Here is a 19,962-nt window from a genome sequence, read left to right as displayed (position 1 = left end):
AAAAATAGGGATTCACTGACCAGAAAAAGCCACTTCAATCAGCTGTGTGGTGTAGACCAGGCTAAAATTAGTGGTGGTCAATTCATCAGCCTTGCAAGCTATTGAATGGTGTAATCCCAGCACAAGTTGCTATGTCTAACATAGCTGTTCGATATCATCGCTTCCGCGATGGGCAGGTCTGACGTATGCTTGTGTTTGTGTGTTTGTATGCATGTGTCTGTGTTTGTGTGTACGTGCTTTTGTTTGTGAATGAGACTGTGCATCTGTGATTTTCTATGTGCCTGTGTGTGTTTGCATGCATGCCTGTCTGTGTGCGTATACGTTCTGTTTGTGCTGACAGGCAACGCAATATGCATGGCATGCCCGACTGGCCACTACTGTGTTGGTGGCAGCCACCAAGGTCGGTGTCCAGCCGGCTTCTACTGCCCCGAGGGTACGGGAGTCAACTGGAGGTCTTGTCCGCGTGGGACGTACAGCGAAACTGAGGGTCTCTCCCAAGCATCCGAGTGTCGATCCTGTGATGGAGGAGCGTTCTGTGCAGAGCTGAATGCAACTGCTATCTCCGGTCCTTGCCAGGCCGGCTATTACTGTACAGCAGCCGTGCAGACACAACGACCAACCGTGTCGAACTCCAGCTGCTTGACAAACGGAGATGGAGACGTGTGCCCAGTGGCTCACTACTGCCCTGTGAACAGCACGTCACCGCGGCAATGTGAACCGGGTACGTATGCCGATGTGCCCGGACTTGCGGCCTGTCGCCTCTGCCCGGAGGGTTTCTACTGCGAGGCAATGACGGAATCGTTTTCATCGACACCGTGTGCTCCCGGTTGCTTCTGCCCTGCTGGCTCGAGCACGGCATGTCCACAGCTGTGCCCCGTGGGCACGTTCAGAAACTCGACTGGCGCTCGCAATGAATCCGACTGCCTGCCCTGCACCCCAGGACACTACTGCCAGGACCCGGGACTTTCGACCCCGACCGGACCGTGCGACGCGGGCTGGTTCTGCACACTGTCCGCCACCAGCGCCGCCCCGAAGAACGCGACCGGGGCAGAGTGCCCGCCCGGGACGTACTGCCCCGAGGCCTCTGCACGACCGCAACTGTGCACGCCTGGTCACTACTGCGCAAGCCGTCGTCTGGCTTCGCCCTCGGGACCTTGCCAAGCTGGGTACTACTGTGTAATTGCTGGCGTATCAGCCACACCGATGAACAGTGCTACTGGTAGCGTATGCCCAACTGGAGCTTACTGCCCGGAGCGGTCCCACACACCTACCCTTTGTCCGGATGGCACGTTTACGAACGTGACGGGCGGCAGAGGACTTGATCATTGCGAAGCCTGCACCTCCGGTTCCTACTGCGGCTCCTCAGGTCTGTCCGCCCCAACCGGCTTCTGTCAAGCAGGGTACTACTGCGAACGCGGCAGCACGCTGGCCATGCCAACCAACGGGACCTGCCCCAGCGGGCATTACTGCCCCATTGGGTCCGGGTCCCCGGTACGATGCCCACCCGGTCAGTACCAGAACTCGGACGGACAATCTGCGTGCATCCCGTGCCCGGACGGTTTCTACTGCGACACGTCTCTGGAGCCGGTCGTCGAATACGGTTCGTTTACGTGCCCCAGCGGGTATGTTTGTCCCCTGGGCACATCCCTGGCGACCGAGCACCCGTGTCCCGTAGGTACGTACAGTAACATGACCGGACTGAACTCCACCGCACAGTGTTTGCCGTGCCGGCCAGCTATGCACTGCAACACCCCAGGACTCAGCGAACCCAGCGGCCTCTGTCAGCCTGGCTACTTCTGTTCGCACGCTGCGCAGAGAGCAAACCCGGATCAACTGCCCAGCGCCGGGCTGTGTCCCGAAGGAAGATTCTGTCCCGTGGGCACCAGCGACCCGACCCCATGCCCCAAGGGTACGTACTCCAACATCACGGGTCTTATGTCCCAGGGCGACTGCCTCTCGTGCCCGGCTGGCATGTACTGCGATAGGCAAGGTCTGGTGAATCCGAGCGGTCCTTGCGATACAGGTTTCTACTGTGATAAGAATGCCACGATGTCCGCACATCTTCCCTGTCCGTCTGGCCACTACTGCCCGTCCGGAACGGGTTCCCCAGTGCCCTGCCCGTTGGGAACGTACTACCGATCAATCCGGGCGCCGTCCTCCGACACGTGTCTGCTGTGCACGAGTGGCTCGTACTGTGGCGGCAGGGGTCTGTCTCAACCAACCGGTCCCTGCGACCCCGGGTATCATTGTCCACCCGGGCAGTCGTCTCCACGACCACCGTTGTACAACTGCTCGGCGGGGTACCATTGCCCGGGTAACACGTCCGACCCGTTGCTCTGCCCGAACGGTACGTACACGGACCGAAGCCACGCATCGTCCTGCTCGCCGTGCCCCGCCGGGGTGTACTGTCTGGAGGGGGTAATACTGCGGGACTGCCCGCCCGGGTACTACTGCCCCCAGGGCACAGGTAATGACTGGCGGCCCTGCCCGCGCGGTACCTACAGCTTAGCTCACGGACTGGACTCTGCGGCGCAGTGCGCACAGTGCGACGGTGGATACTTCTGCTCAGACCTGGCCCAGACGCGCACCACTGCCATGTGCATGGCTGGCTACTTCTGTCAGCATGGAGTGGACAGGCCGAATCCTGGAAACGGAACGAACGCCACGGACATATGCGGTGAAGACGGTCATTCTGGTGTTGGTGGAATATGCCCGATTGGACACTACTGCCCGGAAGAGACAACATCACCGTTTGCATGCAGAAATGGCACGTACTCACCCATACCTGGCCTCGCCAGTTGCTTGATCTGTCCCCAGGGGTACTTCTGCGCCGAGGGATCGTCCGAGTACCTGAGTCAGCCGTGCCCTGTGGGGTACTTCTGCCCCGAGGGTACAAACGGACCTCAGCAGTACCCCTGCAGCCCGGGTACCTACAACTCCAGGAGCCATGGTCGTAACGATTCGCACTGCGTGTCATGCGATCCTGGGCAGTATTGTGCCGGCCACGGACGATCCTCTCCCAACGGTGCCTGCGCTGCAGGGTGGTTCTGTACATCCGGAGCTCCCACGGCACGTCCAAGTTCTGCTGCGGAAGGAGGGGGTATCTGCCCCGTGGGTAGTTACTGCCCGACGGGTAGCAATGCCCCGGTTCCCTGCGACGGCGGTAGCTACTGTGACATTGCCGGTCTGCCAGCTCCGACCGGTATCTGTGACTCTGGGTATTACTGTATACAGTCAGCTGCTGTATCTCAGCCAACGGATAATACAACAGGCGGCATGTGTACTCCGGGCAGCTACTGCCCTGCCGGTAGTGACTCACCCACGGCCTGTCCCAAGGGTACTTTCTCCCCGGCCCGGGGCAACATGAACGCGTCCAACTGCGAGGACTGCACGCCCGGCTCGTACTGTGCCAGCAGCGGGTTGATTGGCCCATCCGGTCCGTGCAGAGCGGGGTACTTTTGCCCGTCGGGTCAGTTTTCACCGACAGCGTATCCCTGTGCCCGGGGTCACTACTGTCCGAACGGATCGTCGGAATCTCTCCGTTGCGTGCCTGGAAGCTATCAGAATGCCACTGGACAGCAGACGTGCAAGCCATGCCCAGCTGGGTACTTCTGCGATACTCGACTAGACACGGTTGTGGACTTCCGCAGCTCCTCGTGTCCGCCGGGCCACTACTGTCCGGTGGGTACGAGCAGGTCAACCCAGCACCCCTGCCCGTCCGGTACGTACAGCAACAGGTCGGGTCTGGTGCGAAGTGCTGACTGTACTCCGTGCGACGGCGGCAAGCATTGCATGTCGTCTGGACTAACGCAGCCGGAGGGCAACTGCTCCGCTGGTTTCTACTGCCGCTCCGGTGCGAGATCTGCCACGCCGCAGGAGGGCCACACGGCCGACGAATGCCCAACAGGTCACTACTGCCCGGAGGCGAGCACAATGCCCGTGCCCTGTCCCCTGGGGTCATACAACCCGATGCTGCGGCATGACGGCCCGGAAGACTGCCTCGCATGCCAGGGTGGATTTTACTGTGGTGAGAGTGGTCTGAACGCGTCAACAACTCCTTGTCAAGCCGGATTCTACTGCAATGCCGCTGCGACTAATGCCACCTGGTTGAGATGTCCCAGAGGAAAGTACTGTCTCGAGCAGACGGCTGTGCCATATGATTGCCCTGCAGGAACATTCAACCCGTACTTGGGCCTGATGTCCATTCAACAATGTACCAACTGTACTGCGGGCTACCACTGTATCGGAGGCCTAGCCAACGTTTCCGGGCCATGTGACGGAGGTTACTACTGCCCCGAAGGGTCAATGTCCCCGACACCGGTCAGTTCAGTCTGCCCGCGCGGCTATCATTGTCCGCAGGGCAGCGCACAGCCGCTCCAGTGTCACAGCGGAATGCAAACGAACAGCTCCGGGCAAAGCGCATGCTCCATGTGCCCAGCCGGGTCCTACTGTGTGGGTGCTGACACCCTGCCCTGCCCGAGGGGGTATTTCTGCCCAGCCGGGACTGGCCCAGACTGGTCTCCTTGCCCCGTGGGTACATTCAGCAATCAGGAAAGTCTTCAGCGGGAGAGCGAATGCTTACCGTGTCCACGAGGATTCTATTGTAACACAAGCGCAGCGACCAACTTTACCGATTACTGCCAAGAGGGATTCTACTGCCAATCTGCAAACTGGAGAGTTGATCCCATTGACATGCTCTTTGAGAATAGTACTGGTACACAACAATGCAGGCTGCACCAGCCCGTCGGGGGAGAGTGCCCCACAGGTCATTACTGCCCCATGGGAAGCGGCCAGCCCGTGTCCTGCCCACCTGGGTCCTTTGCGAATGTGACACGTCAGTCACACTGCAGTGCCTGCCCGCCTGGGTACTTCTGCCCAACTCAAACCGCTGACTATCGTGAGAACACCTGTCCGTCCGGTCACTACTGCCCCGAGAACACCACCCGGGCGAGGGAGCGACCATGCTCCACCGGGACTTTCAACCCCTGGACTGGGGCGCAAGACAGCAGCTCCTGCACACAGTGCACGGGAGGAAAGTACTGCGCCTCGCCCGGTTTGTCTCTTGAGACAGATGACTGTGAAGGCGGGTATTACTGCCCGGAAGGTTCCAGTAGCTCACAACCCGTAGCCAGCCGCTGCCAACAAGGTTCATTCTGCCCTCGTGGATCAGCCCGTCCAACTCCCTGCACACCAGGGTATTATTGCCATGGGGATGGCTTGTCCAATACGACCGGACCGTGCGATGCCGCTTACTACTGCAACGGTAGTGCATACACCAGCCGACCTGCAGGTGATGGTACGGGGGCAGTTTGCCCCCGCGGTGCATACTGTCCCCGGGGCAGCCCTGCCCCGGTTCTCTGCCCGCCGACCACGTTCCAGAACGCGACCGGACTGGCGTCGGCCAGTGAATGTCAGACATGCAACGCGGGCAGCTACTGCGGCTCGTACGGCCTGCACGAACCAAGTGGCCTATGCAGTGTTGGGTTCTACTGCCCACCGGGTCAGAACTCTAGTCGTCCGCTCGACTATCTATGCCCCAGCGGACACTATTGCCCCATTGGTAGCCCAGTGTACCTAGTGTGTCCGTCTGGATCGTATCAACCAAACACGGGACGAGGTGACTGTGTGGAGTGTCCTGCAGGCTACTTCTGTGATTCCAGCTCTCAAGCAGTTTCCAGCGTCAATGACACTGCATGCCCCACCGGTCACTTCTGTCCCAACGGCACCAGGACGCGGGACGAGCACCCCTGCCCTCGCGGAACGTTCAACAATCGCACGGGTCTGAGCGCCACGTCCCAGTGTGTCCCATGCTCGTGGGGCTTGGTGTGCGCCGTTCCTGGTCTCGCCGAACCGGATGACGTCTGTGCAGCGGGGTACTACTGTCGCTCGGGTGCATTCTCCCCGACCCCAGACCAGGGCGAGGATGCGACCACCTGTCCATCGGGTAGCTATTGTCCACGTGGTGTGGGCAGCCCGTTGTCATGTCCACCTGGGACCTTTGGTAATGCCCGATCGCTCACCGCCCTGGATGAATGTAACAACTGTACAGAGGGCTGGGCGTGCACACAGCCTGGTCTCACAAGTCCCGATGAACTCTGCTCCGCTGGTCACTACTGCCCAAGCCGCTCCAGCATCAACTCAACCGTCATCTGCCCGACGGGTCATTATTGCCCCACCGGTAGTGCCCTGCCCGAACCCTGCCCGGCCGGAACCTATTCTGGCGCTGTGGGTTTGGTGGCGAGATCGGAGTGTCGCCCATGTACACCAGGAAGGGCTTGTCCAATGCCTGGTCTCGGCGCACCCAGTGAAAACTGCTCTGCAGGGTACTTCTGTCCAAGCGCATCCATCCTCAGTGCGGACCCGAACAGGACCTGCACCTTTGGGCAACACTGCCCCGCAGGACGTTCCTACCCGTTGCCCTGCCCAGACGGAACGTACACGAACAGGACGGGTATGTCCCAGTGCCATGCGTGCCCTGCTGGTTACTACTGTGTACCTGTGGAGTATGCAGGAATACAGCAGCTCAGCGGCAACTGCACCAACACCATCGCCGTCCGACCCTGCCCCGCCGGGTTCTATTGCCCGACCGGTACAGGCCTGGACTGGGTACCCTGCCCCCGGGGCACCTACGGCAATCGCACAGGTCTGCACCAGCAGAGTGACTGTGAGCAATGTGACGGTGGATACTACTGTTCACAGCTGAACGCAACCAGCACCATGGCTCCATGCTCAGGAGGGCACTATTGTCGTCAAGGTGTCGATCGTCCACAGCCCATCTCCTACGCTGACTCGGGAAATTCCTCACAGAACATCTCCGGTTGTCCTCTCGAGACCGACCTGGGTTTGCACACGGGTACAGGCGGTCGTTGTGAACCAGGCAGCTATTGCCCGGTTGGTTCTATGCAGCCCATTCCCTGCCCACCCGGAACGTTCACCAACCAACCTGGAATGAGCCTGTGCGCGCCGTGCCCCAGCGGTCGTTTCTGCGAAGGCAACGTGTCCGACCTGACCGTCCTGCTCTGCCCGGCCGGGCACTATTGCCCAATGGGAACCGTCCTGTCCACTCAGTACCCATGCCCATCCGGGACATACAACCCACTCACGGCCCAAGGAAACATTTCATCATGTTCTCAATGCCCTAGCGGAAGGCTGTGCAGTGGAGAGGGTCTCTCAGCTCCGACCGGAAACTGTACGGAGGGTTATTATTGCTCTGGTGGTGTGTCGGATGTGCCGGGCAACGGAACCGGAGGAATTTGCCCCAAAGGGTACTACTGCCCCGAGGGCTCCGACCAGCCCGTACCGTGTGACCCGGGCAGCTACTGTGACATCACGGGACTCATGGCACCGCGTGGCCAGTGCACTGCTGGCTTCTACTGCTCATCGGCATCTCCATTCTCCACGCCGTCGCTCTCCGCACAAGGTGGCCTATGTCCAATGGGTAGCTACTGTCCTCAAGGTAGTAATCTACCACAAGCCTGCCCACCTGGAACGTTTCTCAACTCAACACAACAAACAGCGCTCTCAGATTGCTTGCAATGTCCACCCGGGTCCTACTGCAGCCAGTCCAATCTCAGCCTGCCTTCAGGGCCCTGCGACCCGGGATTCTTCTGCCCCGGCGGCCAGAACACGTCCCGACCTGGTCAGTACAGGTGTCCTGCTGGTCATCGCTGTCCACAGGGCAGCAGTGAGGCAGTGCGATGCGACTCCGGCGACTTCCAACCCAGCGACGGTATGCCAGCGTGTGTGGTCTGTCCTCCGGCATACTTCTGCGACAACTCGAATGGATCGACGGTGCTATCGTTTGCAACTCTCTGTCCGGAGGGACACTACTGTCCGGCTGGTACTAGGCATGCTGGGGAATTCCCCTGCCCGGCCGGTACGTTTAACAACGACACAGGCCTGGCGAATGCGAGCCAGTGTCAGCCATGTCCGGGTGGATACTCATGTCCCAGTGCAGGTGTCACCATCCCGACTGTGCTCTGCGCCGAAGGCTATTTCTGCACATCTGGAGCTATTCTACGGACGCCAGCACAGCCACCAGCTGCCAGCATCTGTCCCGCTGGTAGCTTCTGTCCAGTCGGTAGTAGCATACCCATACCATGCCCAGCTGGTTCGTTTAGCAACACGAGCGGTCTACGTGCCTCTAATGAATGCCTATCGTGCACTGCTGGCTCGTTCTGCAGTCCAATGGGTCTCATTGCTGTAGCCGGTCCCTGCCAGTCTAGGTACTACTGTCCCAGAGGGTCCAGCAGCAGGACCGAGGTTGTTTGCCCCGAGGGGCACTATTGCCCGTCCGGTTCGGGTCAACCAACCCCGTGCCCCGTGGGAATGTACTCCAACACCAGCCTGCTGTCGACCCGGTCACAGTGCAGGTGGTGCACGCCAGGGTATTACTGCAACACAACAGGTCTTACCCAACCGTCCGGTGCCTGCTCTCCTGGCTTCTACTGTCCACTGGGCACGGTTGACTACCAACCTGCATCGAGCTATTGTCCTGTTGGCCTGCAATGCCCGCTGGGATCTGCCACACCACAGTCTTGTCCATCGGGCACATACACCAACACGACGCATGCCGACGGCTGCAAGACTTGTCCGCCCGGTTTCTACTGCCTGCCGCTCAACACGTCATCCGCCGGCTACGCAGTGTGTCCCCCAGGGCACTACTGCCCTGCCGGGACGGGCCCGGATTGGGTACAATGTCCCCAGGGCACGTACAGCAATGGAACGCAGCTGTGGGAAAGCAGCCAATGCACTCAATGTCCGGGTGGTAAGTACTGCAGCGGGGGTAGAACTGCCCCGGATGCACCCTGCTCATCCGGATACTACTGTATGAGTGGAAACTACAGAGCAGATCCGACCGGAGAGGAGTACGGTGACCTGCTAAACGTTTTCAACAGCACCAACGCAATATGTCCGGCAATCGGCGACAACTCAACCGTCGGCGCACCGTGTCCTGTGGGGCATTACTGCACGCAGGGAACCGTCCTGCCTCGACCATGCCCGGCTGGCTCGTACAATGACCTTCTGCTGCAGTCCACGTGCAAAGCTTGTCCCGCAGGGTACTACTGTCTGGAAGGGGCAGTCCGGTTTGCGGACAGTCCGTGTCCCGTCGGGCATTTCTGCCCGGAGAACACGACGTTTGCGGTGGAGCATCCGTGCGCGGCGGGAACGTACAACAACGTGACCGGAACGCGAACCAACGCCAGTTGCAGTCAGTGTCCGCCAGGGCGGTACTGCCAGGGCACGGGGCTCTATGCACCGTCTGCACCGTGTCTCCAGGGCTGGTACTGCTCGGGAGGTACGTCCGTTGCCCACCCCACCGCACCATCTGAAGGCGGCCAGTGTTCTCCGGGAGAGTTTTGCCCGCTGGGTTCCGCTTTTCCGACACCGTGTCTGCCTGGTTTCTTCTGCAACGCGTCTGCTCTGAGCTCGGTGTCCGGATCATGTGAAGAAGGGTATGTGTGCGTTGGAGGCTCCTCGTCACCTCGACCCACCAGTGGCATCACCGGATTCCCCTGTCCGAAGGGTAGCTACTGCCCCGAGCAGTCGAATAGCTCTATCGCTTGCCCTGCTGGACATTTCCTTAACCACACCAAGGCCACATCACTGGCTGACTGCCAGGCATGCCTGCAAGGTAGTTACTGCGATCGACCGGGACTCGACCTCCCGTCCGGCCTCTGCAGCAGTGGTTACTATTGTCCCCCAGGACAGACCTCATCCACCCCGGCAGGCTACCCCTGCCCCACGGGACACTACTGCCCGATAGGTAGCTGGACTCCGTCGCCATGCCGAGCCGGTTTCTACCAGTCGCGCATGGGACAGGACAGTTGCGAACAATGCCCAGCAGGATTCTATTGTGACGGAACTGGCGGACCGACTACGAACTACACCGACTTCCCATGCCCTGAAGGATTCTATTGCCCGCTCGAAACACCGCATGCCAACAGTAACCCGTGTCCTATCGGGACGTACAACAACCTCACTGGCTTGGGCAGCGAATCCGAATGTCTGCCCTGTGCTGCTGGGTACTACTGCGGTGGACAGGCCATCATCAACCCGACTACTCTCTGTTCCCCTGGTTACTTCTGTCGTCGTGGCGCTAAGGTTGCGTCGCCGACCCCAGCAACAGCCGACTACGGGCCCTGCCCAACAGGGCACTATTGCCCCATGGGTACCGACGAACCAGAGCCCTGCCCAGTGGGGACATACAACCCGTCTCTGGGTCAACAGCAGGAGTCGCAGTGTGTGGTGTGTCCCGGCGGAGAGTACTGCGCTAGCCCCGGACTGAATACCACCAGTGGGCTGTGCTCCAGTGGGTACTATTGCCCGAATGGGTCGAGCATTGCTGAAAACATTTCATGCACAGCCGGTAGCTATTGCCCCGTGGCCAGCCCTCTTCCCATATCATGTCCGCCCGGTACATTCTCTGCCATGCGTAGACTTCATGCCGCTGATGACTGCACCCCATGCCTGCAAGGACAGTTCTGTGGAACTGCGGGTCTTACGGCCCCGTCCGGACCGTGCTCACCCGGGTACTATTGCCCGTTGGGTCAGAATACCAGCTCCCCGAGTGCGTTCCTGTGCCCGAGAGGTCTGCATTGCCCCGCAGGCAGTTCAACACCGGTACCGTGCTCGCCCGGAACTCTAACCCAGGCCGACGGCTTTTCCGATTGTGACATCTGTCCCGGCGGTTTCTTCTGCTTGCCCGTGAGCGTTGGCAATGCATCAGCCAATCTCAAGCCGTGCCCTCGCGGCCACTTCTGCCCGAACGGAACTGGCTTTGACCCGCAACCCTGTCCAATTGGATCTTACAGCAACACCACAACTCTCGTGTCACAAGACCAATGCACGGCCTGTGATGCCGGTATGTACTGCAATACGCCGGGTAAAACGACGCCGACGGGCCCCTGCCGCGGCGGGCACTTCTGCATCATCGGGAACTATGCCCCAGACCCTCGGAACTTCTCGGCGTGTCCCGCCCTGGTTGCATTCCCGGCCGAGGGTGGCATCTGTCCCGTGGGTACCTACTGCCCTACCGGGTCCAGCCGTCCACAGCCATGTTTGCCAGGCACGTATACAAATATCTCTGCAGTCACGGTTTGTACCAGTTGTCCTCCGGGTTACTACTGTCTTGTTGGGTCCGTGGAGTATGAGTCACAGATTTGCCCCAGCGGGTACTACTGCCCTGCTGCAACTACCCACCCGACCCAGTTCCCGTGTCCCGCCGGAACTTTCAACAATGTCAACGGCAGCCGGTCAGGGACTGATTGTGTGTCGTGCACGGTCGGTTCGTATTGTGGAAGCGAAGGCCTGACAACCCCGACCGGGCTCTGCAGGGATGGATGGTACTGCTCCGGTGGTGCAACCAACGCCACCGACCTGCAGCACGGCGGACCTTGCCAACCGGGTCAGTATTGCCCCGTGGGCTCTTCGGCCCCCGTCCCGTGCCCGGCTGGTCAGTACTGCGACCGTGCAGAGCTGGCCTCACCGACTGCTCTCTGCCGTGGCGGCTCATGGTGTCAATTAGGATCTGTGTCAGCAACGCCCAATGATGGCTCAACCGGTAGAAACTGCAGCACTGGACACTACTGTCCCGAAGGAACTCAGCTTGAAATCCAGTGTCCGATCGGCACATTCTCCAGTCTGACTGGACTCGAGGCCGAGGACATGTGCGCCAACTGCACTCCGGGACTGTACTGCGCATCATCGGGACTGTCCCTCCCATCCGGGCCCTGCACGGCCGGGTACTATTGCCCGTCCGGGCAGGAGTCGATGAGCCCGCTCCAGTTTGGCTGCCCACTTGCTCACTACTGCCCCGTGGGTAGTTCGGCCCCTGTGCCCTGCCCAGCTGGTATGTACCAGGATGTGACGTATAGCTCTCTATGCAAGTCCTGTCCCAGCGGTTACTTCTGCAATGGAAACCTGACGCACCCGATCTCAGACTATCGCCAGAGCCCGTGTCCCAGTGGGTATTTCTGCCCTGAGGGCACTGAGTACGCCACCCAATTCCCGTGTCCTCTTGGAACGGCATCCCGACTGCAGGGTCTCAACGCGTCATCGGAGTGCGATCCTTGCGAGGGTGGAATGGCATGCACTGCTAGAGGTCTCAGCTCAAGTGACAGTATCTGCGCCGCTGGTTTCTACTGCTCCGTGTCAGCCCAGACGGCCACACCGCGTCAGGGACCACTCCAAGGCGACACCTGCCCGCCCGGGTTCTACTGCCCCGAGGGCTCATCAACCCCTCTGCCCTGCCCGCCCGGTACCTACAGCAACCAGGTGCAGCTCGAGAGCCGTGACAACTGTACACAGTGCACTGGTGGAATGTTCTGCCTGGTCACGAACCTCACTCAACCGTCCGGGCCATGTGCCCCTGGATACTATTGCCCGGTCGGGTCGAGTTCCGCCACCATGGTACCATGCCCTGTAGGGAAGTTCTGCCCAGGGGGTAGCGGTGCACCCACCGATTGCCCACACGGTACCTACTCCAACCGTACCCGGCTATTTAACTCGACGCAGTGCACTGTGTGCAACAGCGGACAGTACTGCTCTAACCCCGGCCTAACACAACCAACGGGTCCCTGCTCGGATGGACACTACTGCCCTCACGGAAGCATTACCGATACGCCAACACTCTATATCTGTCCAAAGGCACTGTACTGTCCTGTGGGTAGCTCCGTGCCGCTGCAGTGTGCCCCGGGCACGTTCACAAACGAGAGCGGCAGCAGCGACTGCAGCCCGTGCCCGCCAGGTCACCAGTGCTTCCCGGTTAGCGCCGAGAACGCCGACAACAACACACAACCGTGCCAGGCTGGCCATTACTGTACTGGCGGTGTAGGCTACAGTCCCACGCCGTGCCCGGCTGGTACGGTTAGCAACATTACTGGCTTGAGTTCGGAGCAGCAGTGCTCACCATGCCCGAAAGGAATGTACTGCGCAACACCTGGCCTTCTATCACCAACCGGTCAATGCTCTGCAGGTCATTTCTGCGCGTCTGCAAACATCGTGCCTAATCCTACCCCAGCCAGCAACAACACGGCACTATTGTTACCTAGCATACCCCTGAGTGATGATTCGTCCGGGTCTGGCGCAGGCGCGCAGCATTGTCCAGGTCGACCGTTTGATCGCGTTGGTGGTGTGTGCTACGTTGGTCACTATTGCCCGATCGGATCCGAACTACCCATTGCATGCCAGTCTGGTAGTTACAGCAGTGAGACCGGTATGGATGCGTGTACGGCTTGCCCCGAAGGTTACTACTGCCCGTCGAACACGAGCGATTTCACCCTGTACCCGTGCCCCGCTGGGCACTATTGCCCGGAAAACACGACCCACTCGACGCAGTACCCGTGCCCCGCCGGTACCTTCAACAACCTCACGCTGCGGTCCAACGTCAGCGAATGTACACCGTGTGTGGCCGGTAGCTACTGCAATACATCCGGTCTCAGCTCTCCGACTGCCCTGTGTTCAGCCGGGTACTACTGTGCGGGCGGGTCCACTGTCCCAATGCCCACCTTCATGCCGGCAGGTCGCCTGTGCCTGGCCCGGGAGTTTTGCCCCGCAGGTACACCCCAGGTGCTGGTCTGCACGGAGGGATTCTACTGTGCACGCGACGGTCTCGGTGCAGTGAGCGGGCCGTGCGAAGAGGGCTACTTCTGCGCGAACGGGTCCATGTCCCCGCGGGAAGTGCCCTGCCCCAGTGGACACTATTGCGAAGATGTCAGTCCCCGTCCGAGTCCTTGCCCCCAGGGCACGTACCTTCCCACGCAGAGATCTAACAATATGTCTGACTGCCTGAGCTGCACGCCTGGCCGTGCATGCGTGAACACCGGTCTCTCACAGCCCAGCACGAACTGTACGCAAGGTTACTACTGTCCGGAGGGGATGATCACCCCCGCCCCTGCCCAATACATGTGTCCCAAGGGTCACTTCTGCCCGACCGGGTCGGCATCACCGATGCGCTGCGCGAGCGGGTCGTATCAAGACGAGGATCAGAGCTCTGAGTGCAAGCTGTGTCCAGCCGGGTACGTGTGCGATAACCGCCTATCACCGGTGGTTCTCCTCTCCAACTCCAGCCTGTGTCCAGCCGGGTACTATTGTCCGAACGGCACGCGTCACGCTACCCAATACCCGTGCCCGGCCGGTACCTACAATAACATCACTGGCGTAACCGACATTGCCGAGTGTGTGCCGTGCCGCGAGGGCTACTACTGCGACACGCCGGGACTCGTTGAGCCTGCGGGACTGTGCACGGCGGGCTACACCTGCGCCCGTGCCACCAACACGTCCGCACCGGCACATTCCATCTGTCCGCTGGGGAACTACTGCCCGGAAGGCAGCATTCTGCCGTCGCCATGTCCGCGCGGCACGTTTGCCGATCGCCTCGGCACGCAGGACTACACGGGCTGTCAGCCGTGTCGCCCGGGGCATTACTGTAACGACGTGACGGCAAGCGCAAGTCGTGCGGCGCCGTGCAGTGCCGGGTTCATCTGCGTCAGTGGCGCGTACATTCCATCGCCGCTCGACAACACTACAGGATATCCATGTCCGCCAGGACACTACTGCTTGTCCGGCGACCTCGTGCCGCGCCTCTGCCCCGTCGGGACGTTCGCAAACCAGTCCGGTCTCGGTCAGTGCTACTACTGCCCCAGTCGGCATGTCTGCCCCGTCCTGGGGACTGTCGACCCCCTGCCCTGCCCGTCCGGTCGCTTCTGCCCCAGTATCGGCAACAACACAATTGGAGAGCCGTGCCCTGTTGGCACCTACTCGAACATCACGGGATTGCAGTTTGCCGTGGAGTGTTCTCCGTGCACCGCAGGATCATATTGCGAGTCTGTGGGTTTGTCCGAACCGACAGGTCTGTGCAATGTGAGTTACTACTGTCCACCGAGCAGCGCCCTCGCACACCAGGTCCGCTGTCCCCTGGGGCACTATTGCCCCGAGGGATCGGCACTGCCCGTGCCCTGCCCCATCGGTACGTACTCCAATGTCGAGCTGCTGGGTGCCATCGGCGATTGCCTCCCGTGCCCAGCAGGAGGCTACTGCGATGATATCGGCTTGAACAATGCAACAGGTCCATGCCAGGCTGGCTACTATTGTCCACAACAGCAGGCTATCAACGTGTCGAATCCGGAACAGTTCCAGTGCCTGGTGGGGCATTACTGCCCCGCCGGGTCATCGGTCCCAACCCCGTGCCCCACTGGGACATACTCTCCCCGACTGAGACTGGCGGCGTGTTTGCCATGCCCGGCTGGCAGCTACTGCGACACCGGTGAGATAGTGCCCAAGGCCTGCGAACCATACAGCTACTGTCCGCTCGGCTCACCGGCGTCCATTTCCTGCCCGCCCGGATTGTATACGGAGAACAATGCCACTGGGCTGATGTCACCCAAGGAATGCTTGTCTTGCCCACCTGGGCAGTTCTGCATGCGTGGTACAATACAAGGTAACTGCAGTGCACGTTATATCTGCAACCAGTCCAGCCCCACGCCGACACCCACACCAGAACTGCTCGACATCTACAACCAAACGGTCGGCTCCCTGTGCCCCCTGGGGTACTTCTGCCCCGAGGGAACGGCCCGGCCCCAGCCATGCCCCGGTGGTCTGTTCATTGACTTTGAGGGTGCGGCCGGTATAGATGACTGTGGCCTGTGTCCCGCTGGCAAGGTGTGCCCTCCGGAAACCAACGTTGCCGTCGACTGCAGGAAAGGTTACTACTGTTCGTTCAACTCCACACAGGAGCCATGTCAGATCGGCACGTACAATAACCGCACCGGCGCCACCGATGACTCCTGGTGCCTGCAGTGCGCTTCCGGCTACTGGTGCAGTCGCGAGGGCATGTCCACGTACCTGAACGAACCCTGCCCCGTCGGGTACTACTGCAACCCGGGCGTGGACCAGCCCTCGCCCTGCCCGCCCGGTACATACCGAGATGTGACTGGCGCCGGCAGTATAGGTGAGTGCTACGACTGCCCGCGAGGTTTTTACTGTCCCGATGAGAACGACACATCGATCAACTTTGCTCTGAAGTGTCCCAATGGAACGTACTGCCCGAACGGGTCTTCGTCCTACGTCGACTGCGATGCCGGATTCTACTGCCCCGACGCAGCCGATAGGGTGGCATGTCCCGCCGGGTCCTATTGCCCGGTCAGGTCGATAACACCCATACCGTGCCCCGAAGGTCACTACTGTTCCGGATTCGTGTGCCCCATTGTAACCTCGTACAACTTTACCGACTACGCGAACGAATCCGTGGGAGCGACTTCAGCAACGATCTGTCCTCTCGGATACATTGCGCGACGTGTGTTCAACACCAGCTTCCAGACGTCGTTTGCCGACACGTGTGTTCCCTGCTCCACTGGTAGCTATGGCGATCACCCGACGCGACAATCGTGTACGCCGTGCGCGGCCGGTGTCGTCTGTTTGCAATCCGCTACGACGGACGTGCCCACGGAGAACGACACGGCTCTCGGCTATCCCAACACCCGCTCGTTTGTCTGCCCCCTGGGGTACTTCTGCCCCGCGCAGTCGGGAAGGCCCGTGCCCTGCCCGGCCGGTACGTACCAGAACAAGATGGGAGCGACGAGCAATCTGTCGTGTGTGCCCTGTCCGATTGGGCAATATCAGCACCTCAGTGGGCAAGGCAACTGCAGCTTATGTGGTGGGGAAGCCAGTACAACAACTACCGGATCGATTAGCTGCACGTGTGAAGGACTGGGCCGTGCGTTTCAGGTGAGTTCTTACATGTACAGCAGTATACTCTATAGTTATGATACGTACAGTGGATTTAGAAGAAAGAATGACATGTGGACGGCACACACAGCTTTCCGCGTGAATACCGACCCCAGTTATAACAACAACTGACAAAACAACGACACAATCTCCAGACCTAGTGACCATTCGACCGCGTACTTTCAATCTCATGAATATTTGTCTCATGCCAGTTCTCCCTTGTATAGCAATGACGTGTCTGTGCGTGTGTGCTCCTATGCATCACCCTGTGTTATCTGCAGCCGTCAGACACACGCTGCACGTGCCGCCAGGGATACTCGGAGAGCGTGGTGGGCGGCCGAGACTGCGCCCGGATCGTGTACGGGGTGTGCTCCGAGGGCTCCTGGCGCGGTACGGACGGACAGTGCCGCACTCTGCCCCAGTGGGAGATCTACTGCAGCAACCAGGTTAGTGTAGAATATTCCGTTTACTCCACTTCCTTTTTTAAGTACAGTCAAACCTCTTTAGGACGAACACCAAGGGACCGGCGGTGTTTGTTCGCAATAACGGGAGTTGTTCTTATCCATATGTCTTAAACAGGTAATACACAGTGATGAATCCAATAGCGCTTGAATTCTAGTTCTTTTTAAGCGAAAGTTTGTCTTATCAGTGTTCTTCTTAACCAGGTTTCACTGTATACCAAAAACTTGCATATTGCAAATTTTGTGATGTTGCGAATCATTGTCCGTATCTCTGTTTGAACCCGTACGAAATTGATCCTTTGTAGCAAACCATTTTCATTTATCTTGAAAGGCTGCATGCAAACGAAGTGTGCCAATGCCGCTGTGGACCAGACACTAGTCATGTCTTGCTGCTTGCAATGTGACTGCATTTCTGTTATAACGAACTTCGGCTATAAAGAACAAAATTTCCTGTGCATTGGCGTTAGTTTTATCAGGAGTCGACTGTATGCATAAGGACATGGTAGATAGTGCTGGTTGCTGTTTTGATTTTAATTTCCCTAAAGGCCTGTTCTGGAAATGTGATGCTGAAAGCATGCATAGCTGTACGAGAAGTGGAAGAAAGAACCAGGCGATCACAGCGCAACATTATTTTAAAAGCGGGAGAAGAACTGGTTGACTTTGGCTACAACTCAGATAAAATCACTTTGGTTCACAAGGGTTGACTTTCTAGTTTCTACAGGTAGAAAGACTAGCTTTTATGACTTCTGTATTTGTGTACTGTCTTGTTGTGCAGTTCTGCAACAGCCCAAGTGACTACGAAGCGTTTGATACGACTGTCGGTGTTTGCCAATGTCGGGTAAGAGTAGTGGAAATGTGATATGAAAGCTGGTGAAGCCAGTCCCTTTAAGAAGTCCAGTGAGCCAGAACCAGCACATGTGTGTGGTATGATTTCGCCAGTCGCAAGTTACCTGATGATTGCATTGTGTAAGAAACTGGTAGTTGTGACAAACTCTGTAAACCACATGTGTGCCTTCAGTGTGTAGTATGGTTTCTATGCCTCTCTCTCTCTATGCCTATGCCCAAGAGTGCATAACCCCCGAGAGTGTGCAACTGCCTGCGCAACCTCTATGCGTGCTGCGACGGCAGAAATTCACATCACGTGACATGGTTCAAAAGGTTTAATACACTGGCAAACAGTGCAAAGTGATCACAAGAGAGTTGTACCCAAAGCTGGGTCTCGTACAACCCTGTATCAATCATGCACAGGGTGCAAATAATGTGTACGGGTTCATCACGTGATGTGAAGTTCCGCCGTCGCAGACCCCATAGCTGGAGTTGCACACTATTGGGGGTTATGTACTCTTGCTATGCCCTATACCATGTTCATGTAGCAATACTACTACTACTTAGCGTCTGACTCCTGTTCTCTATGCAACTCTCATGTTTCGAGTGCCCACCAAGAACATGGTCTTTTCGTCTCCAGTGAATTCAGACTGTGCTTGTCCTTGTGGATACGCACATCGATCGAGCGAATCATCCTCAAAATTCTTCTGTATCTGCCGTGAACTGCTACACAGATCTTGATATGCACATACAAAGGAGGTGAAACGCTTTGTAGCTGTAACTTCAAGTTTCAATCATTTCTGTGATCATAAAACAGATCTTGATATGCATTTTGCTGGTGGTGTTTGTGGTAGTCATGCATTGTACATCACGGCTGTAGTACTGATGTGCACAGTCATGGTAACAGTGCATTGCGTAATGCTCTTGGCCATATGCTGCTGTTGAGCTGGTTTTACAGATGAAGAATCTGAGAGACACAATGGCTAGTTGTCTATTCTTTCCGTGTGCTTAGTCTGGCTTCTTGCATGCCTACATTGGCGCAGTGAACAGGCACGGATTTGTCGCCATGTCCGCTCCCAAAGGCAGAGCGCCGAAGGAATTTGTACCTGACTTTTCCAGCAACATCGGAGCCGATTTCGAATTGTGGCTCGAGGACGTTGATGATTACCTGAAAATTTGTGGAGTTACGACGGCAGCTGATAAGAAGAGGCTGTTTCTGAACCTTGCAGGCCTCGCTGTCAGGCGTATTGTTAAAGGAATCGTAGTTCCTACTCCACCAGCTCAGGCTGATGGCAGTGCCGGATGTGAGTACAAAGCTCTAACGGATGCTGTGATTGCTCATTTTCGTCCTGCCACAAACACAACGTCGGAACGCCACCGGTTCCGTCAGCTTCGCCAGAATGAGGGTGAGTCTGTCACATCGTTTGTGGGACGCCTGCGCGAAGCAGCTGATCGCTGTGAATTTGCGTCTACTGCCGTGGACACCATTGATCAGGGACAAATCCGTGACCAGTTGATCGAGGGCCTGCGATCCCAGGAGCTACGTAAAGAACTTCTCAAAGAGTCAAAGTTGACACTAGCCAATGCTGTGAGCAAAGCTGTGGCACTCGAGTCCTCTATCACGGACAGCAAGCTTTATGGTGACGCTGCAGCTACTCCATTGTCGAATTCATTCTCTCACATTCACCGTGTTTCACACTCCCAGCCTGCCTCTGCGCACAAGAAGTTTGGGAAGTGCAAGTACTGTGGCCGTTCGCATCCAAGAGGCAAGCAGCATTGCCCTGCAGCGGATGCTACTTGTGGCAACTGCTCGAAAGTCGGCCACTTTACAACAGTATGCCTGTCGCGCAAGTCTGATAATGCGCGCATGACATCCGAACAGGTGGAGGAGGATGACGCCAACTATTTCTGTGATTACGCATTCTCAGTGGATACTTCTCAGCACCAGCAA

General features: G+C 58.3%; 1 protein-coding gene across 1 annotated transcript in view; it reads left to right on the top strand.

Moving 5' to 3' along the window:
- The window catches only part of LOC135828604 (uncharacterized), a 90,776-nt gene that overhangs the window by 28,727 nt on the left and 42,087 nt on the right, over positions 1-19,962 (top strand). The window contains exons 23-25 of the mRNA XM_065341033.1: positions 341-16,725; positions 17,007-17,171; positions 17,962-18,024. Of these exons, the coding sequence (XP_065197105.1) occupies positions 341-16,725; positions 17,007-17,171; positions 17,962-18,024 (16,613 nt within the window). The remainder of the gene's footprint in view (positions 1-340; positions 16,726-17,006; positions 17,172-17,961; positions 18,025-19,962) is intronic.

This window comes from Sycon ciliatum, chromosome 12 (genome assembly GCF_964019385.1).
Source record: "Sycon ciliatum chromosome 12, ocSycCili1.1, whole genome shotgun sequence".
Taxonomy (NCBI): Eukaryota; Metazoa; Porifera; class Calcarea; order Leucosolenida; family Sycettidae; genus Sycon; species Sycon ciliatum.
This window is presented reverse-complemented; position numbering and strand designations above follow the sequence as displayed.